This window comes from Sphaerodactylus townsendi, linkage group LG09 (assembly GCF_021028975.2).
Source record: "Sphaerodactylus townsendi isolate TG3544 linkage group LG09, MPM_Stown_v2.3, whole genome shotgun sequence".
NCBI classification, from domain to species: domain Eukaryota; kingdom Metazoa; phylum Chordata; class Lepidosauria; order Squamata; family Sphaerodactylidae; genus Sphaerodactylus; species Sphaerodactylus townsendi.
In genome coordinates, this window is record NC_059433.1 from 62,167,873 (window position 1) to 62,195,840 (window position 27,968).

Genomic DNA, 27,968 nt, shown 5'->3' on the forward strand with positions numbered 1-27,968 from the left:
TGTGGTCTGACAAAATACCTAATCAATTCCACTGCCGTCCTTTGAAAGTAAGAATAAAATAATCTTATTCTGTTTACTTACACTGATATGCTGAGTTTATCTATAAATCCATGGCAAAAGCTATATATACTCATATTTATTTCTCTTCTGAGCAATATTAAAGGAATTAATAAGCCAGAATGGCTTTAATTTAAATTTAAAACCTTTTTTTTAAAAAAAAATCTCATAATGCTATTATAAATGTTTATGAAATCAGGGGTTCAAAAGCCTCCAGGGGAGAGTCTTATGAAAGACAAATCTAGCATCACAGAGGTCAACAATTAAAGAAACACTCAGTAAGTTGTCCACACAGAAAATGACACCAAGAGTATTTGTGACCTCCTTGACTCTTCTTGCCTGCACCAGAAGGAGGGAGAGGAGCTTGGGAGAAGGTGGAAGTAGGTACTTATTCTTGGAAGAAACCTTTATCTTCCTTGCACACTTTCATTTCCCCTATTTGTACAAAGAGGAATGGATGGATATGCAGTTTGGTTGTAAGCAAATTTGCTATCCATTCCCAGTTGCAAAGTGATCCATCCTTAATTAGTGGTCTGTCTTTAGGGCTTATCCTAACAAGACCATAGAGTGTAAATCAGTGGTGGGATCCAAATAATTTAACAACCGATTCCGGTGGTGGGATTCAAATAATTTAACAACTGGTTGTTTACAAGCTCCATTTTAACAACTGGTTCTGCCAAAGTGGTGCGAACCGGCTGAATCCCACCACTGCTTCCGACCCCTGGGGGTCAAAGGGCAGTGTGGGAGTGCCTCCCCATCCTTGCGGAGTTCCGCAGGGAGAGAAGGTAAGTCTGGGGAAAGATGCAGCCACCGAAAAGCTGCACCTCCAACCTGGCATTTCCCTGGAAAAAGCACGGCACTGCCTTGTTTTGGAGGCAGCAGCTTTGTGAATAGCACCCCAGGGATGGCATTTTTACCATCCCTGGGGCGCTGTTTTTGGTCCTTGCGGATTCCACCTTTGAGACTCCTTACAGGAGAGATAGGCAGGGTATAAATTCAATCTCTTCTTCTTTTCTTTAATGTAACTGACAGGATGGAGTTACAATATCCCAAGATTATTAGCCAACCCGTGTTTCTGTTTCTTAACAAAGTGCAGCTAATATTTATAACATACAACCTTTTCTATTCTTTTAATATGAGCTGAAATGCTGAGTGTCCAGCATCCAAAGGGAAAAAATCCCTATTTGCATACACTACTTTTACTGTTAGTTCCACCTTTACTGATCCAAGATTCTACACAGCATCAGTCGCTGAGGCACTGAGAATCTAATATGTGGCATCTCCTATCACAGAACTCTTTTTATCAGTGAGCCTGTTGTGTTTTACAGTGTGTATCAAATGTACTCTCCTTCATTCTCATCTGTTTGTGCTTCTGGCACAGCTTTGGAGGACCATACGTCTTCTATATTTATATATATATACACCGTTGATATTGTACCCAGCCAAGGTCACGTCTTTCTCATGCTCTATTACAATAAACATTACACTACACAAATCATTTAGCTTGTCCTTTTTTTTCTTTTTCTTTTTTTTTTTGGCCATGCGGAAACTGCTGTATTAAGAGCAGTTATAGCGATTGCTTCAAAAGTCAGCAACTATGTATGCAAAATAAACTGTTGTGCTATGCTTTGGGGGAAGTATTTTCAGAATTTGGTCTATTTGTGATGTAGCCACTTTTATGCATACAAAATCAAATTCACTGTGGGCAGCGACATTGTGCTTAATCATTCCCAATAAAGAAAGCATGAAAATCAAGACTCCGTATAAAAAATCACTAGTCTGCCAGATGGCACATTTCTGGCTGGGGTGCATTTTACCTTGAGCTTCACAGTTATGAAAAACATTCTGTGTTTCCTGTCCAAGAACACAAGCCAGTTTTTGACAAGGAAACAGTGTGCCCCTTTTTGACATTTTTTGTGAGTCTCCCTCTTGTGCCAATGTGTGCCCCAGAGAATCAGTAGGAAGTACTTTGAAGTGGAAATAAAATATCCCTTTCACTTACGTCTAATTCTCAATGAAGCAGTATACTTGTTTCTCGGCTCTACCAATTCAGACGGCAGGTGTGCTATCCTATGACTGAATACACAATTCCTGGATGCTACGGAGAAGGATTCTAACCTAGCCTATTCCCCCGCATGCTAATTTTCTATGTATATTTAAGTCACTTAATTAGATTAATTGTAATACTTGTCATCAATTATAAGGGTATCCTAAATTAATAAGGCAGCAGTGTTTTCTAAATGCATACAAAAAAATCTCCCAACTACCCTGCACCATATTTGAAGATTAATTCTCTTGTCTTCATCACACAGGAGGGAATGCAAGAGAATGCTTGTTATAACACATATTATGTTATCTATCTGAAAAGAACATACACTTTGTGCCTCAGAACTGCTGTGCAAATTTTATTGATTTCATGGAGCAGATCTATTTCTCCAGTTCTGAGCCTGCATTATATTCGCCAGGATGGAAAAAGGGAACAAAGGGGGTGTTAAATTGGGTACTGGAAGGAATAGTGAACAGCGTGCTAAGTGAGATGCTACGTGAATATTGTTTGATTGATTTGTATTCTAATTCAGGATGCATGGCGCAGTATGCATAATTTTCACATCTCTTTTTATCCTTGCAGCCACTATGTAAGAGAGGATGAACAAGATATATAGATCTGTCCAGTGGTGGGATCCAAAAATGTTAATAACAGGTTCCAATGGTGGTGGGATTCAAACAGTGGCGGCGGCGCACACACGCACCTCCAGTCCCTATTGGGCAGGGAGGTTGCTTTAGTAACCCCTTCTCGGCACTCAGAAAAAATTAGTGACCACTTCTAGAGAAGTGATGAGAACTGGTTGGATCCCACCTTTGGATCTGTCTGTCTGTGTTTTGAAGTTCCATACAGACATCAACATTTTGCTTTGTTCTTTTCTCCTTTCTGATAGATTCACATTCACATTTTTATCTTCTCAAGGTACTTAGTTGAATAATCAATCAACTCCAGAGCAACTTTGATGTGAGACCAGAAACATACTGGAAACCAGTGCAGCTGGTTTGATGTGGTCTTCACACCCAGTTTAATGGAAAACATAAACTTTCATATCCTGAACCAAATGAAGCTTAAAAATGTCCTCAAAAGCAGCCCAAAAGCAGTGGGAAAGGGCTGGTTGAATACCACAAGACAAGATAACAATGCAGTAGATTATGTTTTATTTACTTCATTTATGCCCTGCTTTTCTCCCCAATGAGACCCCATATATCATTCTTTTCTCCTACGTTTTCTCCTAACCACCACCTTGAGAGATACATTAGGTTGAGAGTATCACTAGCCCAAGATCACCCTGCAAACTTCTATGGCAAAGTGGCAATTCAAATATGGGTCTCCTGGATCCTAGTCTCACTTCAGACCAAGACCAAGATATCATTCCCATCCGCCCCTTTTTCGCCCTCTGACCTCAAGGGCCAGAAATCTGCTCCACTACTGGGAAGACCCAACATGAGATGGATCAACTCTGTAAAGGAAGCTCCGGATCTCCCTTTGGAAGACTCGAGCAAGGCTGTTGACAACAGTAGGACGTTTGGGAGGACACTGAATCATCGGGTGCCCATGAGTCGGAGCGCCTTGGTGACACCTTACATCCTCCGCACAGTTTAGTCGCGCTCCCGCGCAGGGCTTGGCCTCTGGATTGTGGCTCCCTGCGTTGCCTAGAGACGGGCTTCTCGTCTGGCTTGTGCGGCACAGACGGCGGCGGAGGGACGGGGATGCTGCTGTCCTCTCGGGCAGGGGCTCCTGGCGCGGGCCATGAGTGCCTCCACCGGCCTTACGGTGTGGCCAGGGGGCGGCGGCGGCAGCGGCGGCGGCGGCGGCTCTTCGGGCATTACTGACCGTCCTTCACTTTTCCCCACCTGCGACGACGTTGGGGCCGCCATGAGCAAAAGTCAGCAGCGGACCCCCTTAGTGCCACGGGGTACGTGAGTGGGACGGCCTGGGGTTGGGGGGGGGCGATGGGGAGGGGTGAGCTGCGAGGTCCGAAAGGGGCGGACTGGACTACCATTCTCTCCGCCCCCTCCTTGTCTGCGCACCCAGAGGAGTGGTGAGTGTTGCAAGCTAATACTGCCAAAGCTTCGAGCAAATATCTCACGCATGCTAAGTATGGCAACGAGGAGGTGTTGGAGTTCAAGCTTGCCCATCAGCCCCTTAGTAGAAAGGATACGCCGAGACTCATCAGAAGCTCTCCTATCTACAGCTGTCATCCAGAGATCAGTTCCCTTGAAGGGGATGGCAGCTTTGGAGGGGGGACTCTATGGCAGCAGCATATCCCGCTGAGGTCCCTCCCCTTCTGAAACCACATCCTCCCAAGGAATTTTGCAACCTGGAGCCCCGCAGGCTGCAGCCCAAATAAAGATCTGGGACATGTGCTGGCCTCTACTGTTAAAAGATTTTATAATCTTAAAAATGTTCAACAGCAACAAAAAAGTTGAACACTTGTAAACAAGACGGTGAGGCTGGGTGTTTGCAGCAGGCTAGTAGTAATAAGAATAGTTGCCTGTGCAATAAAGAGGTGACTCATTTCATTTAGTTGTTTTTCACAATCATGGTATTAACACTCTGGGTCATAATGCTGAGATCCTAGTTCGCAGTAAACAATTGTGAGCTCCAGATCTAGAAGAGATGCATGGTTCCCAAGAGTAAAAGCAGGGAACTGGGTATGAGTTAATGCAGGATAGTAGAGGGAGCGTACAGGTGGAATGCTTCAGAACTGTGGATAACAAAGGAGATGTATCTATTTGAGACATGCCTTATGGAGCATTCATTTGATTTAGAGTTACCTAAACAAGTGGTGGTTTATGAGATCTCTGGACAAACTGGTGAGCTATAATTTGCAGTACGAAGGATTGTAGAAGTAACAAATTAAACCATCAACCAGCACATGGGGAGTGGTGCAGGGTTTCAAATATTGTTTGGTTTTACTGGACCTGTTGGTAGACATTAAAAAGTATAGAAAACAGTTCCATAGTAAGTAGGACGCCAGATCTGTCTCCTGCTTGTGTGTTATCACCTTGATGCCAGCTCTGCTTTCCAGTCCCAGGGACAAAAGATAGTTGAGGATAATCAATATCTTTGTTTATGGGTGGTAACAGAAATCCATTTTGGGGAGTTGTGACACATTAATCTGTTTCATTTTACTGTAATAGTTCTGGTTTACATCCCACCATCACTTATTTTATTTACCACAAAGAATATACCACTTATTTTATAAAGATGTCTTTTTTCAGGATCTTCCTGCTGGATTACAATTGGACTTGAATGAGTGTTCAAAAATAGGAACACACAAGAATTCTGGCCATACCAGAAGCAAAGTGTTTGAACAGAAACATGGTTTGCCTGTCTGACAGACCAGACAGAGAGTACCCTGCTTTACTAATAAACAACCACTCAGTTAAAATTACTCCAGTGTATATACTTACTAAAGCTTGGACTCAAAAACTGTCAACAGATGAAGTTCAAATATTTGTTTTTTAACTAACTGTAGAATACATTTTATATTGCTGCAATCATATACAAAGCAAGAATAAATTAACTCTGCATGGTGTTCATAGGCAGCCCAATCTAAACATCATGACAGTATTCTAACTTGGAACATTTTATGTTATTCAATTAGTAAAAGAAAGTTAGATTTGATAGGAAAGTGTGTCTTGCATCTTTCAATTTTCTCTAATTTTTCCCAAACACAAAATTTCCTATTTTCCCCTATGGCTTCAACATTTCTAGAATTTTTACCTCTCTCAGAACAGTCACTGTCAAATACTGTAGGATATCTCCACACATTGCTTGTGTCCTCTTCTACAAGTCCAGTTCTCAGAGAGTTGTGAGATTTTGTATAGTTAAGGGTCCCTGGTGGCGGGATGCAGCGCCACTCCAGTGTTGCCCCAGTGCCTCCAGGAGGGCTTCTTGGTGGCACGGGGAAGCAAAAAAACAAAAAAAGCTCTCCGCTGCCAATAAGCCCTCTATTGCGCTGAATAGGCTTATGTTCCCCAAAAGGAACCCCCTGTACTGGCAGTCAAGGCCAACTAATGTTGGCTCCACCAGCAGCTGTGCCCCTGGAATGCTCCCCACCATGCCAGCAGAGACAGGGCACGTTCTGACAGGGCACTCTGCCCCATGTCTGCCTGCTGTGGAGGGCCTGGGCAGACATGAAGGGCCCTTCAGCAGATTTGCCCCTCTGCCAGGGTAACTGCTCCAGGAAGGGCAAATCCTCTGGCACAGCCCTGCACAGTTTCCATAGGCAGATTCAGGCCTGGCCCCGCCCCGGCCCCTTTCTGGATTGGACTTTAAGGCTAATATGACAAATGCCTACTTTTCATATAAAATGGAGAAGTTTTGGATCTCACCAGTTACTTCTTTGTTCATTTGGTTGCAGAGTCTCAGGCACACAATGGTAAGCTCCCAGAAATTTCTTGCCTTCCAGAACTGTAAGTATTTTACCGCAACCTAACCAGTATAAAATGAGTGTAGTAACTTGGCAGAAATATGCTTCAAAAAAAAATCAGGGCCAAAGTGTTTTCAATCAGAAACTGTTTGTTATGTTGCCTCTTAACCCAGCAGGTCTTGTCCCTCCTTAGTCTGTCATCCCCCTCCCACATAATTCCCTGCTTGAACTAATGGGAATAATCGCCTTACAGTGCAACTGTAAGAATGTTTACTCTGAGGTAAATCCTTCTGATCTCGATAGGACTTGCTACTTCGTATTGGAGCCTTAATGTCTTTGTAGTTGGATAAAGAGACTACAGAGCTGTGTAACTCAGAATGACTGTGCTGCTATCTAGTCAGTATACTCTACTGCTACCATTGCCCTCTTCCCAGGAATAATGATAGTTTTTATTTACTATCTGCTAAAAATTTCTCCTTGATTGCATGTAGTTATGATGTTGAAATCATCTGTTGCCTTTTTGCCTTGCTCACCAGTTGTTCCTTTCTTGTAACCAATGTCTTCCTTGCTTTTAGTACTATCAGCCTTTTATTGACATTATAAAGTTTCTTTGCTGATCACTTAGAGTTCTTGTTTCAGATTTTAGGAAAGGAAAGGAGATTCAGGAAGCTCCGTCTACTTATAGATACTTTAAGTTTAAATGGCAATAAAAAGTATATGTTCAGATCTTCTATTTTGTGATTAATAAGGACTAAATAATCACATCACAAATACAGGAGACATGGCACAAAGGCTACCACTGGAAAGGGGAAATAGCCAAAATGTGCTACCCAGTTCACATAAGCAGAATACTATCTGTATACAAGGGCAGGTTTGATTCTATGCCATGGAGATATACATGTGGTTTTCACACCAATTCTGGGGAAAACTGGGGTTCTTTGAAAACTTTATCAAAAGTTGAGAGACAAGATCCACTGAAATATAGTTTACTGATTGTCTCCTAGGATTCACAACCAACTGCAAGGTAACTGTTAGAGAGTTCCTTGAGACATGCTAAAGGTTTACACTGAGCAACAGTAAGGTCCAGCTGACTTGGCCAGTGGGATATCCTCTGTCCCCGGGTGCCACTAATCTGGCCCAAAATCGCCCCCCCATGACCATGAAGACTGCTCCTCATCATCTTCGAGAACCCTCGGCCCCACCCAGGTTGTCATCAACATGGACAGGTCCAAGGGCACCCTAGGACACCGCCTCCCCAGCCTCACCCCCTGGCTCCCAGCCAGCAGCCGGCAGTCCCTTCTGCTGTCCCCTCTGGGGAGGGCAGAAAGAACTGCCGTCCTCCATCCTCCGAGAGCTGCTTTTATAATCACTGAGACTGGGAGTGGGGCTTGGGGAGGCGTAACCCCACCCCCTTGGCCTCAGTGCTTATAAAAGCAGCTCTCAAACGACAGGGGACGGCAGTTGTTTCTGCTTTCCCCAGAGGTGAGGGCAGAAGGGGTTGCCGGCTGGGAGCTGGGGGGGAGGACCACCGCCCTGCCCCCAGGCACAGTGAGAAGGGGCACCCAGAGACAATTTGCCTCCAGGTACCATTTTACTTCAATACGCCTCTGGCCAGTGCTCTTGTCTGTGTAAAGCACTCCTTTGCAATGTTCAAAAGTTCTGTGGAAGATACACCAGAGTTCCTCAACAGACAGGGTTCATGAACTTAAAACATTCAAAAAGATCTGATTGTAGCCATAGCCTCTCAATATGTATAAACATGATTCTCCAGAAATATGGATGCTCCTGTGGTTTAACACAGTGCACTCTAGGTTCCCTGTTAACCCATTCAAGGACAGAGAAAACATCTGCAACTGACAACATGTGAAAATGATTCATTATTGGTTAATTATTTTTATGTCTCTGAAAACAGCCAACCCATTGTTTCTCAGCATCCCAAAGAACAAAAATTGCCAACTCTGACATCTGGCCACAAATATCTGGATAACAAAGTCTTAAGAAAACCCTTTCGGAGATTTCAGTTAGAGCTTACCTGGAAGAATGCGGTGAAAAAGACAAAAAAGATTAAAAAAGGTAAATGTATATTAAGTATATATACTTAATAAAGGAGACAAATGGTGTGTATCTTTGAATAATTGCTTAAAGCAGAATATACCTCCACTTGAATAACTTTACCTAAATTACTTTTTAAAGCAGAATATACCTCTGCATATGGCTTGAGAAAAACCAGTGAAAATGCTGCCATGCCAAGTCTTACTCAGGGATCTGAGAGACAGAAGACAAAAGGTGCTACTAATTCATATCCTGTCAGGTATATTTTTGTAGTCTGTGTTCTTTTGTGAATAGTCAGAACTATTTCTGTTACCAGAATGCACCACACAGAATATTTTGCAGAAGCAGAACGGAAACACTGACATTCCTTGCAGGCATGCCAGAAGTCTCTGTGTATATACATGGCCTACCTGTTTTGTATCTGAAGTGAAGTAGGCTGAAAACTCATACATACAAGATACCCACTGACAGAATAAGTAATCACAATAAAGTGAAGATTATGACATTTCCAGATCCAAAGCTATCGGGTTCTGATTCACAGATGTACATCTGATGCATGTCAACTCACTGATCAGATTGTCAGGACTGTCAGCTGTAAACAACCACAATCACTTGTTTGGAGCAAAGGGGGGGAAACTCCCCACTCGTACACATGAAGCCTGCTGGGTGACCTTGGGCTAGTCATAGTTTTCTTAGAACTCTTCTCAGCCCACCCAGAGGCAAGCAATGGCAAACCACCTCTGAAAGTCTCTTGCCTTGAAACCCCCGTGGATTGATATAATTCAGCTGTGACTTTACAGCACATTCCACCACCAAATGCCTCTTAGTTCTGCTGGTCCTACAATTGCAACCCAGGTCACCTTTTCCTTGTTATTTTTATTTGATATTTCTACAACAAATCACAAAAGGGTTGATCCATAAAATGGATTTTAATCACCCAATTGACTGTGCTCAGAAATGCTTGATATACTTGGATATTCTGTTTACCTACCTGGGGAAGTGGGTGGGAAGGCAAGATTGAAACACTTTAAATAAACAAACATTTATCTACCTATCCCAGTAGTGTCTGCCTTAAATGACAGCAGCCATTCAAACTGTGCCACATAGTTCTTTACTAGCCCTACTATTGTTTGACTGGAAATACCAGGATTGAATCTGAGACCTTTTTTGTTTGTGAATCATGTTGTAGTCGACCCACGCGGTCAGCGTAAGAACGAGACGAGACGCGGAGATAACATCTGGTGGAGATCGCCAGCAGCGGGAGACCGGAGGTCCGTGTTCCTAGCGAATCTCCCGTCTGCCGGTTCCTGGCACCTTTTATTGTTACTCTATCGGGGGCGTGTAGGAGGGAGGACTGGGGGGAGTTCCGGGAGAGCGGGAGGTCGGGAGATCATCAGGTGATGCATGATCTCATCTGGCTAATGCGATCTTGGAGAAGTGAGCCGTGACTGGCTGATCTGAGCTCTTAATCCCTCACCTGGGGGCAAGATCATTGTCCCTGCGCCCGGTGATTGAGCCAGACAGTTCACGACCCGTGACTCATGGGGGGATGAGGAGTGGGGGTGCGATGCGACCGGCAAGGCCGCAGGTCCGTTGGCGTGCCAACGTTCTACTACGGCACTGCTGGGTCGGCAGTGCACTACTACATCATGTGTCTTATTGCTCAACTGTGGTTAATCCTGTGAAAATAAGATTTCTAATAGTGCATGCATTCCACACTTTGTAACAATGTATATCAATGTGTGTTGCATCTCCCGTTTTGTCAGGTATTCCATTGTAAACTACAGCTAGTAAACAGTATGAATGATTTTAAGGCACAAGACCTAGTCTTTTTACTTATGTACTATTAGAATATGTTTCAGGAGTCTACTTTTAGGTGCTGGAGAGGGGCAGGAGGAGAAATTAAATGAAATATAAGCAATGTATTTTACAATTTATTTTACTGACCTTCTTTGTAAAACTCTTTGTTCGATTGATTTAGCTCTTGCATTAATGAAGACAGTGGTTGTTTGCCACCTTTGTACTTGCTGCCATCTACACCATCACAACATTTTGACAGCTTTTACAAAAGCAGGTAAGTTTCAATTATGTGTGATAAGTTTAATTCTGCCTCTGTGTTTCCCTGAAAATAAAACCGGGTCTTATAATAATTTTTGCTCCAAAAGGACGTTAGGACTTATTATCAGGGGATGTCTTATTTTTTCCATGATTTTGCGCCCCTCACGTGACCAGATCACCTGCAATGGGGAATCTGTAACTAGGGCTTATTTTTGGAGTAGGGCTTATATTTCAAGCATCCTCCAAAAATCCCAAAAAATCATGCTAGGGTTTATTTTCGGGGTAGGGCTTATTTTTGAGGAAACAGGGTATATACATTTTAGACCATAAAGTGAGGTTACTTTTACAACATAAAGTAAACTGCTACCAAAGGCAGAAACCCCTAGACACTCTTAGGAGGACATGTTTGTCTTCCTCAGATGTGAAACTCCAGTCCAGGAACTGTGGCTGGGATTGTGTTCTGTGCCACAAATCATCTATTAGGGAAGGGATTTAAGGACTGAATCCAGTGATCTTCTTTTCTTCCACCCTATGGACAGATGATTCTTGTTATTGACAGTTTGACTGTTTATGTGCAGCTAGTTTCTTACACCAAGGAGAAGTTCCTGTTGTCGTGCTTTTTTCCTCCTATAGAAGGAATGTGTGCTTGGGACAGATCAGTGATACACAATCAATTTTACGAGCAGTTGACCATCCGTTATTTGATGTAGATGCTTTCTTGCATAGTTCAAGCTGCAGCATTTTGGGGAAAAGTTTTTTTAAAAATAAAAGCATAAAAATGTGTGGAAGAAAACTTAATGGATCATAATGTACTTGTAATCACATTTAAGTTCTGAAAAGCATTGCATAATGCTATTGTAAGAAAAAAAGATGAAAGCTCCAGGGAACTAACTGCATGCTTTTTAGGGCCATAGTTGGCTGTTTTGAATAGTTTGTTAGGCTGGGAATTCTTCATATCCACTCTTGCATTTTCACCTGTTCTCACTGAATATAGTATATGGTAGTGATGCCGAACCTTTTCGAGACCGAGTGCCCAAATTGCAGCCCAAAACCCACTTATTTATCACAAAGTGCCAATGCAGCAATTTAACCTGAATAACCCCCTCAAGCAAGGGCCAGCCTGCTGTAGCCTCCAGCAGGTCCCACATGCGCCACTCTAGCATCTCTGCTGCCTCTGCTCCCCACCCCGCCCGGCAGCAGCCACCTGGAGCACAGGCACCAGGCCCGCCAGCCGAGTCCTTCCTGCTCACTGAGGTGCGTGCACATCAAGTCCAGGGGCCCAGGCCAGCCTAGATGTGTGTATGGGGGGGGGGGGCGATTTCCCCCACACATGACAAACTCTGTGTGCGCGTGCCCACAGAGAGGGTTCTGAGTGCCACCTCTGGCACCCGTGCCATAGGTTCGCCACCAATGGTATATGGTGTAAAAAGGGATAAGATACCAGGTAAGTCCACTTTCTACCTCTGTGGGTTTGTTTTGCCTCGGGCACCATTCCCGCCCCCCTCCCACGGTTCAGGTACATATACCCCAACTTCAGACTGCCTACATAATAAAAGCCCTTTTATCACAACATCACATAAAAAATATGGTATTTCTTCCACTATGAAACCTGTCACTATCTGTAACATTGTTTTTTAAATTTCTCCACTTTAGAGGAGATACAGCCATTGATGGCATTCACAGAACAGGGATGTATTCTCGGAAACCAGGCTGTTTGAAGGCACCTGAGGTGCATGGTGGAGCTGGAGAAGAAGGTGCTGAAAGGTGAGTTAGTTTGGGTGAGACTCTTTTATTTTTAGAGCATAGTTAAGCTGAAATGGGACTATTAACATGACTCGTGAAAATTAATTTAGTTGATTTGTAGATCTTCTTGTGGCAAACAGCCCAGTTTATTTGGAAGCAGGTTCCAAGCAGTTAAATGGGGCTGAGTGCTAATAAGTATTCCTGGGATTGCATCCTTAGACTTGAACAAAGTACTTGCTCTTGGACTTTGAACCATATAACATATTTGAAAAGAATTTTGAGGAAAGTTCTCACGAACAGTTTTCAAGTGGTGTGGGAGCTGTTAGAGGGAAAACAACATTCTTTTGGGCCTGTTGGTTCTAAGTTCTCTGGATTTTTGTCAAGATTGTCCAAGACAGTAACTGTGAATAGAAGAAGCCTTAATTGTTAATATTTTTAAAATATTGTTGTCACCTTTAGGTACAATATTCTGCCTCAGTTTTACCAGTACAATGTCTTGATCTTTGTAAGAATATTGCTAGAAATTTAAATGGAGACTATAATTTTTAAATGGAGACTGTAATTTTTTTTAGCAAATTATTTTGAAAAAACAATTCTGACACAGCTCACATATCTTCTGTAGACCTTGTGGGGAGATAGTCAGTATGTGTAATCTATATACTAAAAGTCAAGTTAGGCGAATCTAAGGATACTTAAATCTGATGATTGGAACTGTGAACAAGCAAGACAGATTTTCTACAAAACTAAAAAAGAAAAAAATTGAAATTAAAAAAAATGATCAGTGGATTTTTAAGAACCCCAAAATGATGAAAGAAGCACCTGTGGCTTTAAGCAATTATTTCCTTCAGTGACAGTTGCTAGGCAACCACAACTTTTAAAAACTGGGTTCTGTCCATAAAAGGCAGGGGGAGGGGGAATGGCCTTTTCTTATTTCGACCTTTGACAGGACTCATTGGATCCAGGCCTGACTAGGTTGTCAGTTCCATGCTGGGAAATTCCTTGAAATTTTGTGATGGAGTCTGAGAAGGAAAGGTTTTGGGAGGGAAGAGGATGAAGATAGAGAAAAAGATAAAGGTAGGCCGGCTGTTGGGTGGAGATGAGATAGGGTTGCCAACTCCCAAGTTAGGAATTCATAGAGATTTGTGGGGTGAAGACTTAGGAAGGCAAGGGAAATGCACTCTTGCTATAGAGTCCACCCTTAAAAGCAGACAGTTCCTTCAGGGGAACTAGAGTTATCAACTTCCAGGTGGGGCTAGAGATCACCCAGAATTACTGTGACATGACCCTCTAATATTTTAGCCAGGGCCCTGCCATATTTCATTCGGGGTCAATTCTACAGAGCAGCCTTGAGAATTGTTTGCATTTCATTCAGCCTGTCTCTTATCTGGCTTTGAAATGATTCTGCAGTTGGAAGTGGGGTGGAGGGAGAGGTTTCATATGCGTTTCTTGCAGGTTCTCACTGTCTGAGGAATGTGTGTGAATGTGCCTTCCTGCCCAAAGGTGGAGTAGGAGGGGGGATGTGGAATTGACACGTCTATGGTGGGGATACAATGTTTTGCCTAATGTATTCAGTGCTGACAATATAAGTCAACAGCTTCTCTATGCTTGTAATCAGTAAATAAGAGTTCTATTTTCACAGTACCGATTTGTTCATTGGACAAGTCTGGGGTTGTGACATACAGATGACAGAGATCAGTTCCTTTGGAGAAAATGGTTGCTTGGAGGATGCACTCTATTCCCTTTCAAAATGTTGCCCTTTCAAGGCCCCACTCCCAAATCTCCAGGAATTTCCCAAGCTGGAATTGGCAGCACTAAGGAACTGACCTCTGCAACTGGGAGATCTGGTGGTGTGCAGCCTTAGGAAAGAAGGGAGCAAGAAAAGGAGAGATGCTATGGGGGTTTCAATGAAGAAAGAATTGTGGTAGAGGGGGAAATGATATACCAACCACAAGACCTCGTGTATTCCCACTTGTACGGTACATGCACTAAACAATGTAATGTAATTATTTTAGGTTGAAGAAGTACAACCAGTGTTCCAGCCTAATATCATTTTCAGAGTGGTCCAAGTTCAAGCCTGGCAAAGGTACTCTGTCAAATTTCACTTCCATGCAGCATTTTGAATGTAGTCTAGCTTAAATTTGTGTGTGTTCTGCTATTGGGGAAGGATCCTTCTGAGGAAGAAGAGCATAATGTCCTGCAGAATAGATGCATGGGAAATTCTAATTTGTAAATACTTGCTGAAATGTTAGCTGTATCACATACTTGTGAGGGATAACATTTTTAGTAAGGCATGTAAACCATCTTCAGGGGTTTAATTTAGCTATATTAAAAAGGAATTATTGCAAGGATCTTGTGTGGATAATTCATATTAGAAATGCATGAAGCTCATATTAGTATTTGTGATGTGTGGAAGATGTTTGTTTCTGAACATATCTGACATACTTCTAAATGATGCTATTAGTAGCATACTCTTTTCCTGAAGGCTCATTTGATTAAAACTAATGTTTTATGAACTAGGAATTCTGTTCACCCATTAGCCATCCTTTTGACATAATTCCTGGTTGAATATATAAAGTAGGGGGCCTACAGGTACAGACCCCATGTCTGTGTTGTCAGAGTTCAATGGCACACTTACCTCGTATGGTGCTGCTCAGAACTTCCCAGTTATACATTATGCAGGTCATATAGTGGATTTAGTTCCACAGTGGCCTGGTTTCAAGTTGCCTAGAGCATAACATTTCTGTTCTGAAGCAGATCATTATATTATCTGGATAGGACCCCGAAGGTACTGTGTGGTTAATGGTCCAGTGCAGTTGATTTTCTTGGTAATGCAGATTTCTAGAAATATCTGGGGAAGTAGTTCATAGAGAGCCACTCAAAGGTTCTTTCCAGTCTCCATAACATGGTATCAGGATGACCATGGTTGTTAACAGCATGGAACTTTCCCATTTCCTTATGATTCTGCTCCCCAAATCTTCCATACCACAGCAGAAGAACTGACTCATGGTGACACTATTGACAGTGTTCCAGACAAGAGATGAGCACAGGTGGATTGCAGTTACCTTATCCTACATAGCAAGCCCTTGCTTGGCTCCCAAGCTCTGATGAGCCTGGAATAAGATGGTCTTTTTAGGCTGCTGCAATACCTTTGAGGAAATATAGAGCAAATATAGGTCTGAAAATGGTAAGACTTCTAGAAGACCTAAACAAAAGCAACCATCCAAATTATATTTGCAGTTTTCTCCACCATAGTTCTGCAGTGTTAAGGACCATCTTCCTTAGTTTACTGCTGGCAAGAGCTACCCATGCTACCATTGAATCTTTTGGGCTACTGATTTTTGTTGCCTGTTTTATCTAATGGTTTTGTATACCATCTTTTGCCCAATGATTTGGGGGGTGGGAGGCATATTTAGCATAATAGTGCTACTATTATTCCAGCCCATAATTAAGTGACATAAAACCATGAAATAAACTCTTTAACGGCATGGAGTCAATCAATTTTTTTGTTCTTTGCCAGGCTATCACTTCACAGATCCTGTAAGCGGAGCTCCTCCTCAATACATCCAGCGACTTTCTCAACTGACTGCTCTGCAATGTGAAACCGTTCACCAAGAGAGAACAACGAAAGTCAGACAGACAAAGAAACATAACACAAGCTAACGGTCAAGGAACAGGCTTCCCTTTAGGAAGGCAGGTTGGAGATAGACGGAACCTATTTCTACAGTATAAATTGATCAGTGTTCATTTAATTGACTTACATTATGTAACATACCAAATCTTTGATATTAAATATTTTATAAGTTTGTACAGAGGTGCTACATGAGTTAATTCACTAAACATGAGAACCAGCTGTCATTGTGCACAAATGTTTATTAGTCATTCGTAAACGAAGCACTTAAAAGTACAGGTGTTATATTAGTCCAAAGATGTCAGTCGTTACCATGAATCAATTTGCCAAGCAAGCTTACCTTAATGCTAGCAATTCTGGTGAGTTGATCCCGAGATTAATTCATTGGTCCACCAAATACCCCAAATTACTACTTCACAGTTTGGATGTCTGTTTGTTTTGCCTGAGCAAGGATGGGTTGATTGGCACACTAGTATAAAGCCACAACACGTAACAATTGGCTGGTTAATTTCATTGTTTAGGAAGGCAGGTTGTTATTGCCTGGAACTGCAACTTGCAAGATGAGTCTCCTTGCCTGACACAATTGTACCAAACCAACTTTTCACATAGTGTCCCTCATCCACCACTTAATCCCATTACAACCCTATGTGGGTAGGTTAGGCTGAAGGATTGTGATCGGCCCAATATCAGCTTGCAAGCTTCCATGGTCAAGCAAGGGAGTCAAACTGTGCTCCCAGCTCCTAGTTCTACACTGTATCCACTACACAACTTCTACTCCTGCACAAAACTGCACAAAACTATTACTGTGCAGAAATGTCAAACTGCTTAGAAAGCATTAATGGGAATAGAAAAAGAAGGGTCCACTCTGAAATTAATGCACTGTTTGCAGAAAAATCTGAATATAAGAACTGGCTGTTTTGTTGTAACCATTCAACAAATGGTTCAGTGATAAATCAATCCATTAAACCAGGGGTCCCCAAACTTTTTAAACAGGGGGCCAGTTCACTGTCCCCCAGACTGTTGGAGGGCCGGACTAAAAAAAACTATGAACAAATTCCTATGCAAAAATGATTGTAAAATGCTTGATTTCACCTTTCAGCCTTTCTGTCATGGTCTATTTTTAGAACAGTGACCAAAGTATGTCAAATACAGGGTGGGCTCCAAATATTGTTGGGGAGGCTGTGGAATACCTTCCCCTGTAAAAAAAAGCAGAACTTTCCCAATGAAGCATTACATCTAACCCAGGATCAGGTATCTTCCTGGGTTCTTTCCTCCCTAGCAGCCAGCAAGCGATTCGCCAGCCTGGCTGATGCCAATGGGAGTGAGGCGGAACAGAAAGCCTGAGAGCAACACATGGAGTAGCCGAGAGGGAAGGGCGGAGCAGGCGTCGCCACATGTAAGGTTTCTAACTGGGTCAGAAAATTCATGGAGATTTGGGGGTGCAATCTGAGAAAGGCAGGGTTTGGGGTGGGGAGCCCACCATCCAAAGTAGTCATTTTCTCTAGGAATTGATCTCTGTCACCTGGAGGTCAGCTGTAATTCTGGGATATCTCCAGGCCTCCCCTAGAGGTTGGCTATTCTTACATAGAGGTAGTATCCACAAATATGTCTCCTGCCTGTGATCAGCACTGTTTAGAAAGCAGCAACTCCAGTCACAGAAAAAGAGCAGACCTGTGGGTATTGCCTTGTTGCATAGGCTGGTTGGGGAGAAAGGAGCCCAGGAGCCCAAGGGAGCCACTCTGGCAGACCCCGAAGGCCGTGGGTATATCCAGAGCTCTGTTTTCCCTCCAGCAGACCCAAGTCAAAGCCACGGAGACCCGTTCGCAGCCTACCAGCCGGTCCCACAGGGTGGGGGGTGGGGAATCACCCTGTTTGCTTTCAGCTGGCCTTGTTGGCAGGGGCAGAGGTGGGTAGCCCCATTCTCAGGTTGTGGGGGCCTGAAGGCAGACAAGTGACTGCAAGCACAACAACCCAGTGGGAAACCCTCCTGTGCCGCCAGACCCGCGCCCCATATCAACGGCCGTTGGGGCTGGTTCCTCCTCTCCCTCGAGCCCCCACTGCACATGAATGGAGCCATTGCTGCCAGGCGGATAAATGCCTTCAGGGGGCCACATTTGGCCCCCGGGCCGTAGTTTGGGGACCCCTGCATTAAACCAATGGCATACTTGCAATCAGCAATTTTAAGGCAATCTGAACTCACTAGAGTTCAAGCACTCCTAGTGCAAAACACAACGGCTATGTCATACTTTTTACTAGGATCAAAATAACACTGAAACATTTGCATAGTTTTTCTCCAGAATATCAGATGAATAGCCCCATCCAAAGGGGGGGGGGGGCTGAATCTGCTGTAGGGAGTGGAGCAGGGTTGTGCCAGCAGGTCCACACTAGGGCACTTGCCCCAGCAGAGGGGTCAGTCCACCTGCCTATGGACATCCCTGCTCTTCCTGGTAGTGGGACCCCTATACTCTCACTGCCATTGCAGGGGAATGGCCAGGGGAAAAGTCACAGCTAATCTGCTTCCTCCCAGCCACTGCCCTGGCATTTTGAAATTGCATGGCAAGTAAAATTCACAGGGGAGCCTAAAAGTTTGATTGAAACAGTGCTTTGACTTAATTTCAGCCAAAAAATTCTATATAAAACTGCCTTTCATCTTGAGGTGTATTCATTTGTACATCTAGTCTACAAGCCAGGATCCAAACTTCACAGGTTATTCTGCAGCCATGAGACTATTTATTTTAAAGTCAATATAGGCCATGCTAGAAAACCTTATGCTGAAGAATTGTTATACTGCAGTGTTCCAGAATGCAGTCCTATGAACAATGCATTAATATATGGAGGTCATTCCTCAGGATGGACTTCACTGGAACTTCTTTCTAGACAGAAAATAGTGTTTCTTAAGCACATTGAATCGGGCGGGAATACACCGAACAGTAGTGTACATTTTGTAACTTGTGTGTACAACTAAGCATTTAATTGTGATTAAATTGTACAGCTGCTGCAGCAGTCCTCATTCACAGTAAAAATCAATAGCTGGTTGTACAAGTTTACATGAACACTTGGTGCCAGGGTCAAATTCTGGTCTTCACCAGCTGGGTAATGCTAAAATAAATGAACTGAAATGACAGAAATAAACCAGCTGCTGCTATTTCTAGGTAAAAAAATATCTAGCTTTGAAATTTCAAAGCAATTTTCAACAGGATGATATAGGCCACTTCTATCCCTTCATACTCACTAAGTAGTGATGTGGCCAAAATACTCAGTTCAACCCACGCGCGGGGGGGAGGGGGAGAGGGGTGAAATGGGTAAAGGCTGAAAGAAATAAAGACACCAGTCAACGTATCCCAGTGTGTGTTGAGTACCTTTTAGCATGTGTAAAAGGAAAAAGTAATTTCATCAACTATGCAATCCCTGCCATAACACTGTTACCCAGGGGGCAGGGTTACAACACTGTCAGGCCTCTCACCGTTTCCATGCTAGAGCATCAACGCTGATTCTACTCGGAAGGCAGAAGATTAAGTGTAGTTATTCTTCTCCTTCCATTCCTACCACTACTTTAAATCCCTGCATAGTTTTCTTGTCATGCTCATGCCAACTGGATTAAAAATTAAGTCAGAAAAGGGAAGTTGGGAGGGGGGCATGGGGGGAGGGAGTCGTGTAGAATTTTGCTAGCACCATATGATTCCCCCTTGAACTGGAAACTGATTACTGGCAGCCCATCAATTCAAGAAAGAAAAGGACAAATGGTTTACAGAGACTGGTTTTATTTGCAAAGGTTGGTGAAGTCTTAGCACCTAAGGGGAAAAAGATAAATTAACAGTAAATAAGTTTATCAAATATGTTCTATTAGCTACTATAATTTACAGTATCTGCACCTGGTAAGTATGGATATGTAATTAACTAAAAGTGTCTTAGAATATTTCTAATAGAAATTGACTCAGAATCTCTCAAATTGGCTGTATGAGTCACTGCTTTAACTTGTCTATTTGCACAGCAACCTTTTTTCATCTTATATGCAACAACGAAATTTCCTGACTAGCCACAATTTATGGGCTACCACCTTTGGAGGTCCTATTTATAGAAGTGTTGAATTTTAAACTTTAAGTCAGCCCAACTAACTTAATTGTATAGCATAAGTATAGAATTCTTTCATCAAAACATTCCAGGCAATTCCCCATTCATGCAAGCTGAAGCTGAGTTGTGCTTATGTTAAATGCAGAGACAGAGGCACTTGTCACATTTACCATCTGAGTCAAAGAATGCAACAACCGAGGCTTGCCTCACCTTGAAGACAGGCTTTTCAGAGTGCTGAAGTTTGTACTCCTAACCTCTGGAATCACTAACTTTACTACCTTACATGGTATTAACATACACTTCCCAACTTCAGCATACCATTAATTCATTCTTCTTATGAGTCTGTTAATCTGGTCTTCCCTGTTTCCTGCATCACCTCCTTCTACAAAGTGGGTAGTTTTCTTCTTCATTCCACCCCGTGGAGAAGACAGCTTGAATGGCCAGAGGAAATTGTTTGCTGCCTTGAAGTTTTTGCCAACAGTATAGATTTCATGGATCAGATCTTCCATGCAGACGATGCCATACTTTTCTAAAACAAAACAGAATAACCACAAAGTTCAGTGATATAAGCCGGCTTATATTCTTTGATTATCATCACTCTGCTAAGCTCCTTTGTCAAGTCACCCAATCAGCTTCATAACACAGCAGATACTCAAACCAGGCAAACTGTTTTCAAACACTAACAAAGTGGTCCCTCCAAGAAAAGCACTGGAGATCTTCTGTCATTGATAGAAATGTCAATGATTTCATCATTGACATTTTGCCAGCATACAAAATAAAATGCCAATTCATCCACAAACATGCTTAAGAATGCATTAGTACACATAAAAGTATATGTATACATATACATAAAGTATGCTCTCTGAAAGTATACGTAAGTAAGTATACATAAAGGAAATGTACATAATGTATATGTATACATATAGTATGCATAAAGCAGAAATTATACATAAAGCAGTATTCTCTTACGGGTTATTCTTGCTACTGAATACCAATGCAGATATGGGGGGGGGTTGTCTAGTTCTCTAGCCCTAGTCCTATTGCATTGTTTATTAAAGATCTTTGCTATCTGAGTGAACTTCTAAGTGGGTGTTGATAATCATAATCCATCTAGATTCTCAGTGAGAAAGGAAGGCTATAAATGAGCATAATAATACCCTCCAATAGCCTCAAGCAGCTGTTAAGAGAGGGTTGCAATTAAGTGGGGAAAGGAGGCTACTGCTTTTCAAATAATGCATACATCTCAAATTCTATTTTTTACAATATGTCTTAAAATGATAGAAAACTGGAAATCTTCCAACTCCACCTCTTTAGCTTTCAAAAAATATTCCCAGAGGTAAAACACAAATACTTGCATATATTTATGTTTTCTACAGCATCTTTTTCAGTCAAGGTCCTAAAAAATCATTCCTGTTACTAAGAAGCTGGCTGATAAATGATATCAAAACACTGTGAAAACAACCTTAAAAAACCTTTTTTAAAAGATGGTATTTTGATATAGTTTCTGCAATCCCATCAACCATTTTGAGGGCCTGAGTAGCCAACAAAGGCAGACATAGCTCAAGAGAACCAGTGAAATGTAGCAGTTAGTGTGTTACTGGGGAACACAAGTTCAACTCCCCACTTGGCCATAATCTAAAAAGATGACCTTGGGTAAGTTGCTGCCTCCACCTAAACTACCTTCCAAGGCTGCTGTGATAATAAAATGGGAGGAAGAGAACCTGTATGGAGCTCTTAGAAGTGCCAGAATAAAAACATATACATAGAATGAGTTCTCCAGCATGACACCAGAACTCCACAGCTGTCCTGATACAGTTGTACCTACAATATTTTCTCTGAGAGAAAAAGTTCATGCTTTTACACTGCTTGCCAGGGCATTGCAAAGCAGTGATTGCAAAAGGCTCAGATCACTACAGTATGAGCACTAAAAGGACTGGATTTCAAACCAACCCACAGAATTTTCATCAAGAATTTCTTCTATGATGCACAGTACCATTCAGAATAAGCAAGAGGCTTACAGATGAACCAACATGTAATGAATCATGTTAAGCCATGAGGACTGCTAAAAAATGAGGTGCACTTACTCAGACTTCTCTTAATCAAAGTATTGTCAGTTAGAGCAATACGCTGTTTGTTGATTTTGCCATAGCCTCGCTTGTAGATCAGTTCATGCACAGATTTTAAGTTAGGGTAACTGGAACAAAAAGGAAAAACACTCGCATTGGCTGATTTAATACTGTAAGAACAATCTGTGTTTGTACATTGAGTCCTACACCAAACACTTCAGTCCATTGGAAACTCAAAACCCACAATACAGCCAGTAACAGACGAATAAGCAGCAGGCGAGTATGTCAGAAGTCTTGTGCCAGGTTTTGGACATTTCTCAGCAAGTTGCTGATCACTGAGCTGACTTTCCAGATGAAGCCACTGACAGAGACTGCACAGGCAAGACAATGGCCCTGATTTCTCTCATAAGAAAAAACCCTATCCTTGGTGCCTTACCTCCAAAGTTGAGTTGTATACTTTAATATACACCATTGTACACCTCCCTGAGCCCTTCAGGGGAGGGCGGTATACAAATGCAATAAATTAAATAAATTAAATAAATAATAAAATAATATACATGGGAATACATATACATGGGAATGGTGGCCTTCTGACATCCTGACCTCACACCACTGGGACATTAAATCCACAAACTAGCATTTTAGATTAAGCCAAGAATCTAAACAACCATCACTGGGATTTTTCAATATATGAGAAATTCTCTGTAAACAGACTCCCACTAGCAATGTTACCACTCCAGTCGGAACAAATGAAAGCTTCTGAATTACCTTTAACGACATAAACCACTCCATTTATTTTATATATAAAGCAATTTCTCTCTGTTCTCACTGTTCTTACCCACACACACACCCCTTTTGCTGCTGAGAATTCAAGAAGTTGTTCAGAAAATGAAGGCAGAGGCGACCTCACAATCAGACAACAAGAAAAAGCAGCTAACTGTTTAAAGTATGTATTGTCATTTACATGAAAAGTATTACATTCAAGATTTAACTTACCCCCAAGCAATGTATGGTTCAACAATCCTCAGCATGTTAATGGATGCTTTGTTGAGTTTCACAAACATCCCGTTGAAAATTTGTCGCAGACGAAGAAGCTGCAGTACCTTGCGAACCTTGGGACTAACACCATTAATGCTGAAAAGTGCAGGAAAATTAGAACATTTTTAGCACATATTAGATTTTAAGACTGTACTGTCATTGAAATTTATAGCAAAATATTTTCATCGATTAAGGAAGATGAACTGTATTACAGATAACTGATCTTACTGTAATTAGCATAATATCAGCAGGTATTCAGGTTAAGAATCGCTTTAAAGATGTTAGTTTCTGCTATACCCAATTCTACTATGCAACACTTTCAAGGATGTTCAGTTCTGGTGAAACCAGTCAGATGAATCCTGCAGCACAAAAGGAACTTTGCAGCCTTCTTTATCCCAGTGCAGCCCCCTGTAAAGCCTCTTCTGACGATAAAGGGACCCTGCGAACTGTACAGGGGCTGCAATAAGAAGGGGGAAATCAGGAGAAACTTCCTACACATGTTTATCCATGACCCATACCAGAGGGACTGGGAGGTCTCTGATTCTCCTTTCTGCGAGATCTTCACTATGTCGAACATACCAGGGGTAGAGGACACTGCGGTGAAAATGTATTTCATTTGTGTTCTAGAAGATGCAACTGTATAATTTATGGTTGTCGGTGGTATGTTCCTATTATTGAACTGGGATCATGGAACTCATTGTTAAACAGTTGGCCCATTCTTCAGATACTGCATTAAACCTAGTTTTAACAGAATATTTTCTTGCAGTCGTCGCCTGTCTTGCACCCCCGCAAATTAGCCAAGATTGCTGCTGCAAAAGATTTAGCTATAATTAATGTCAGGGCCCCTTGTTCATCTTACCCTCTAATTCTGATCACAAAAGCCAGTTTGGGTTCAGCAGGTACATAGTAATTGCCAGCTTTGCGAGCCATTCGGGCCATGCGAATCTCACGGCGATACATCTGCCTGTATTCTTTATGGTAGGCCTGAGCTCTTTTAAAGATGACTTTCCGTTCATCCTTTCGCAACTGAAATGAGAACAACAATGTATCAATATAATATAAACCAATGTAAACTTTTGCATATTGATGTCAGCCTAGGTGATACTTAGATATTACAAGGAGCCTCTTTTTTCATGAAAAAAACAGGCATAGCTTGCTCACTATGTTCACAAGGTACCACCCATCTGCACAGAGTGCAGATGACAGCTTCCTGGAAAGACACCCCCCTCCCAACAGGATTAAGCCATTTGTTGGTTGACCATCAATATCTTGTATTTATAGACCACAATGTATTACAGCAATTTACCAGGTTGTGGGGGGAAAACCCAATTTTCACAGGCCCCTGCATTCACACCATACAGCAAACCTAAGACTACTTTTTGTTGTTTTTTATTATTACAAGTAAAAACAAAACAAGGGAAAAACTCAAAATCCATTCGCTAAATAGAATATTTAAAAGGGGGAAAAAGGTATACATAAAGTAGAGACTGACATCTAAGTTGAGGTTTCCCATCTCAGAAAGACGGATATAATGGACCTCACAAACTTTTGGAGGTTCTCTTCTGAAAGAAATACTAACTTTTCCTGCTTGGGCTAGAGTAAATGAAGTCTTATCGATTCAGCCCTGGGGTGGGAAAATTCCAGAAGGGAAAGTGATGTTGAGGGTCAGAAGGGAAGGTGATGGTGAGAGTAGGAATCCCTTCAGTGTGGCACAACAGGATGAGAAATATTTCTTCAAACGTTCACCAATTTCTTACTATTGACGAAATCAAGTATATCTCAATACCCATGAAAGACACTATTAACATGCTAAGGCAAAATAAGATCTCAGGACAGTTACAGGGGAAAGCAGATGTGAGCCAGTAAAAGGAAAAGACTGTTTCTAGAAGTGTGAAAAGCGGATAAGTGTATTAGACAACTAGGTATTTCAGTCGGCATCAGACTACAAACTCTTCTAGGACAGAGATCAATCCTTTGGGACCAGGCCACCCATAATTTTAAAATGCTACATGCCAGAAACTTTACATGCCAACCTTTACCAAAAAAAAAAAATCAGCTCTGGCAAGTATACTGCAGAGTATCCCAGAAAAACCTGAGAAATGCCCTCAAGTGCCCTTGATAATCCATCTAGTCCAGCTTCCTGTTTCACACTATGGCCAATCAGATGGCCCGAAGGACTAACAAACAGAACATACAGGCCAAGACCCCCTCCCCAATTTCAAGTTACCTTCTGGCACTAGTGTTTAGGATATGGAAGTTTCCTTTCATCACAGTAACGGGCAGCTTCTAATGTATATATCCCCCATCAGTATGTTTTCAATTAAAACCACCTATGCTCATGATGACCACCACACCCCCCAGCAGTGAGTTCCACAAAGCAGTCATTAAACAAGTACTTATTTTTGTCCATCCTCACTCTACTGCCCATCAACTTAATAGAGTGCCCCCAAATTCAGCATTGCAGAACACTGACAAAATTGTATCGAAGGCTTTCACGGTCGGAATCACTGGAGTGTTGTGGGGTTTCCGGGCTGTATGACTGTGTTCCAGTAGCATTTTTTCCTGACATTTCACCTGCAACTGTGGCTGGCATCTTCAGATGATCCTCTGAAGATGTCACCCACAGATGCAGCAAAACATCAGGAGAAAATGCTACTGGAACACAGACACACAGCCCGGAAACCCCACAGCACTCTAGTGACAAAATTCTATCCACTTTCTAAACCCCATGTATAGTTCTATAAATTTACCCCGCACCCCCAGTATTTGTTCTCTAAATGGCTATCATGTCACCTCTTAACCTTCTCTTCACCAAACTAAACTCTGTACTCTCTTGTAAGAATGGTGTTCCAATCCCATCATAATGTTGGTTGCTCTCATTTGTACTTTTCCAACTTTGCAGTATCTCTTAAAGTTTGACAATCAGAACTTATACAGTACTCCCAGTGCGGTCACGTCATATATCCATACAAAGGCCATTTAAAGGGTATGAGGAATCTCACCATTTGTCACAGGTCTTAAGGAAAGCCTGGCCAGAATCATAAAGTCTCACCTTCTTTTGAACCAGAAGTCTCTTCAGACGTTTGGCCTTTATATCTGCAAAAGCCTTCCTCTTCTTGACAAGGCTTTCTGGAACCGAAGGGACCTTCTTTTTTGCTCTGCGTTATGGAGTTAAAAGAAAAACATAACTATGGATCAGTTTCTTCCCAAAACCAAAGTCTCTTCAATTTGACAAAAAGGATGTTATAAATGAAGTCAGCAGCGTGATGTGGTGGCCAAGAAAGCCAATGCGATTCTGGGCTGTATCAATAGGAATATAGTGTCAAGATCAAGGGATGTAATTGTACCTCTCTATTCTGCATTGGCTAGACCTCACCTGGAATATTGTGTACAGTTCTGTACAGTGTACAGAATATTGTGCACTGCAATTAAGGATTCTGACAAGCTGGAATGGGTCCATAGGAGGTCAACCAAAATGGTAAAAGGTCTGGAATCCATGCGCTATGAGGAGAGACTTAGGGAGCTGGGTATGTTCAGTTTGGTGAAGAGAAGGTTAAGAGGTGACATGATAGCCATATTTAGATATTTGAAGGGATGTCATGTTGATGAGGGAGCAAGCTTGTTTTCTGCAGCTCCAGAGACTAGGACCAGGAGTAATGGGTTTAAGGTGAAGGAAAAGAGATTCCACTTAAACATCAGGAAAAACTTCCTGACAGTAAGGGCTGTTCGACAGTGGAATGCACTGCCTAGGAGTGTGGTGGAGTCTCTCTCTTTGGAGGTTTTTAAACAGAGGCTGGATGGCCATCTGTCAGGAGTGCTTTGATTGTGTGTTCCTGCATTGCAGGGGGTTGGACTTGATGGCCCTGGGGTCTCTTCCAACTCTATGATTCTATGAACAAATTACTGCATGTTAACTATATAACTACCTTTAGACAAATATATTTTACATTTACATTTTTAGTAAATACCCATGTTAGTTTAGCACCGTCTTTAAAAGTCTGCTTCTTTTGTAGAAATTCTTTATTGCATGTTGATGCTACAGCATATATACTTAGCAAACCAGGACCTGAAGATCATCATACATCTGTCTAGGGGGACAGTTCAAAATTCGCCTTCGCATTTTAAAGAAGAGGTAATTATTCTGTTAACATTTTTATAAAAGAAAAAAGCTGTTCTGGAAATCTGCTCCATAAAACATTATGCAAAAGAATTATTTCCATCAGCCGCGTTACAGTCTTTGTTATTTAAATGAGGTAACTTAAAAAGGAAAAGCACAATAGAATTTGACTCTTTTTCATACAGTTGTGCATTCATGCCGCCACGGCGCGCATATTCCGGAAGGCAAAACCGGGCCTAATCCGCCCCACATCAGGAGCAGGACTAGCAAAGCGGCAAGGAAGGGAACCTCACCCGTTTGTGAGCTGGCAGCTGCCTCCCCCGCCTCCCCATTTCCACTGGGTTCGCCTCAGACCTTAAAGAGGAGCCCACGGCCGACACAAACCCGACCCTAGTACGCTGCATCACAGTAAGCCTCCTGCCCAGTTCCCAGCAACGACGCTCTCGCATAACCCCCCGTCCAGACATGCAAGTAATATCTCGATGGGCACGTGTAGACTCAGCAGTTAAGGCTGAGCAGCAGAACTGCAGAAAGGACGACTCGAAAGCCGCGGATGACGATGGATTGTCTCTAAGAAGAAATCTATACTCACTCCTCGCCCGCCATGGTCGCCTCCGGAAAGAGAGAGTTAGTGCATGCGCAGTGGGCATAAAGGGTCCGTCACCGTCTCAGAGCACAAGTCCCAGCCGGTGTTTTTAGTTGACTAAATCATTGCC

General features: G+C 42.3%; 2 protein-coding genes across 3 annotated transcripts; one reads left to right on the plus strand and one right to left on the minus strand.

The window, feature by feature from the left end:
- Positions 1 to 3,770: 3,770 nt before the first annotated feature.
- LG09H8orf89 (linkage group 09 C8orf89 homolog) lies at positions 3,771 to 16,139 on the plus strand. Of its 2 annotated transcripts, none has more exons than XM_048508634.1 (8): positions 3,771 to 4,016; positions 6,471 to 6,522; positions 8,392 to 8,552; positions 8,676 to 8,790; positions 10,513 to 10,605; positions 12,243 to 12,353; positions 14,345 to 14,415; positions 15,850 to 16,139. In XM_048508634.1, exons 1-8 carry the CDS (start codon positions 3,851 to 3,853, stop codon positions 15,990 to 15,992), a joined length of 912 nt encoding a protein of 303 aa, XP_048364591.1. In that variant the 5' UTR covers positions 3,771 to 3,850; the 3' UTR covers positions 15,993 to 16,139. The 2 variants fall into 2 exon arrangements, with proteins under 2 accessions (XP_048364591.1, XP_048364590.1); XM_048508633.1 differs by having other exon boundaries at positions 3,772 to 4,016; positions 8,673 to 8,790.
- A 3,565-nt stretch (positions 16,140 to 19,704) lies between these two features.
- On the minus strand, positions 19,705 to 27,936 carry RPL7 (ribosomal protein L7). The gene is made up of 7 exons (XM_048507704.1): positions 27,845 to 27,936; positions 26,188 to 26,293; positions 23,995 to 24,161; positions 23,094 to 23,231; positions 22,116 to 22,225; positions 20,350 to 20,560; positions 19,705 to 19,751 (listed from the first exon to the last, which is right to left on the minus strand). Exons 1-6 carry the CDS (start codon positions 27,856 to 27,858, stop codon positions 20,352 to 20,354), a joined length of 744 nt encoding a protein of 247 aa, XP_048363661.1. The 5' UTR covers positions 27,859 to 27,936; the 3' UTR covers positions 19,705 to 19,751; positions 20,350 to 20,351.
- Positions 27,937 to 27,968: the final 32 nt, after the last annotated feature.

Coding starts and splice junctions, on each gene's coding strand:
- RPL7 (XM_048507704.1), bottom strand. Junction 22,226..23,093: donor GAACCATACATTGCTTGGGG/GTAAGTTAAATC, acceptor TTTTTGTTCCAG/TTACCCTAACTTAAAATCTG. Junction 20,561..22,115: donor TTTGATTAAGAGAAGTCTGA/GTAAGTGCACCT, acceptor GTTTTGTTTTAG/AAAAGTATGGCATCGTCTGC.
- LG09H8orf89 (XM_048508633.1), top strand. CDS start 3,851: ATGAGTGCCTCCACCGGCCTTACGGTGTGGCCAGGGGGCGGCGGCGGC. Junction 8,553..8,672: donor GACAAAAAAGATTAAAAAAG/GTAAATGTATAT, acceptor TACTTTTTAAAG/CAGAATATACCTCTGCATAT. Junction 12,354..14,344: donor GGAGAAGAAGGTGCTGAAAG/GTGAGTTAGTTT, acceptor TAATTATTTTAG/GTTGAAGAAGTACAACCAGT.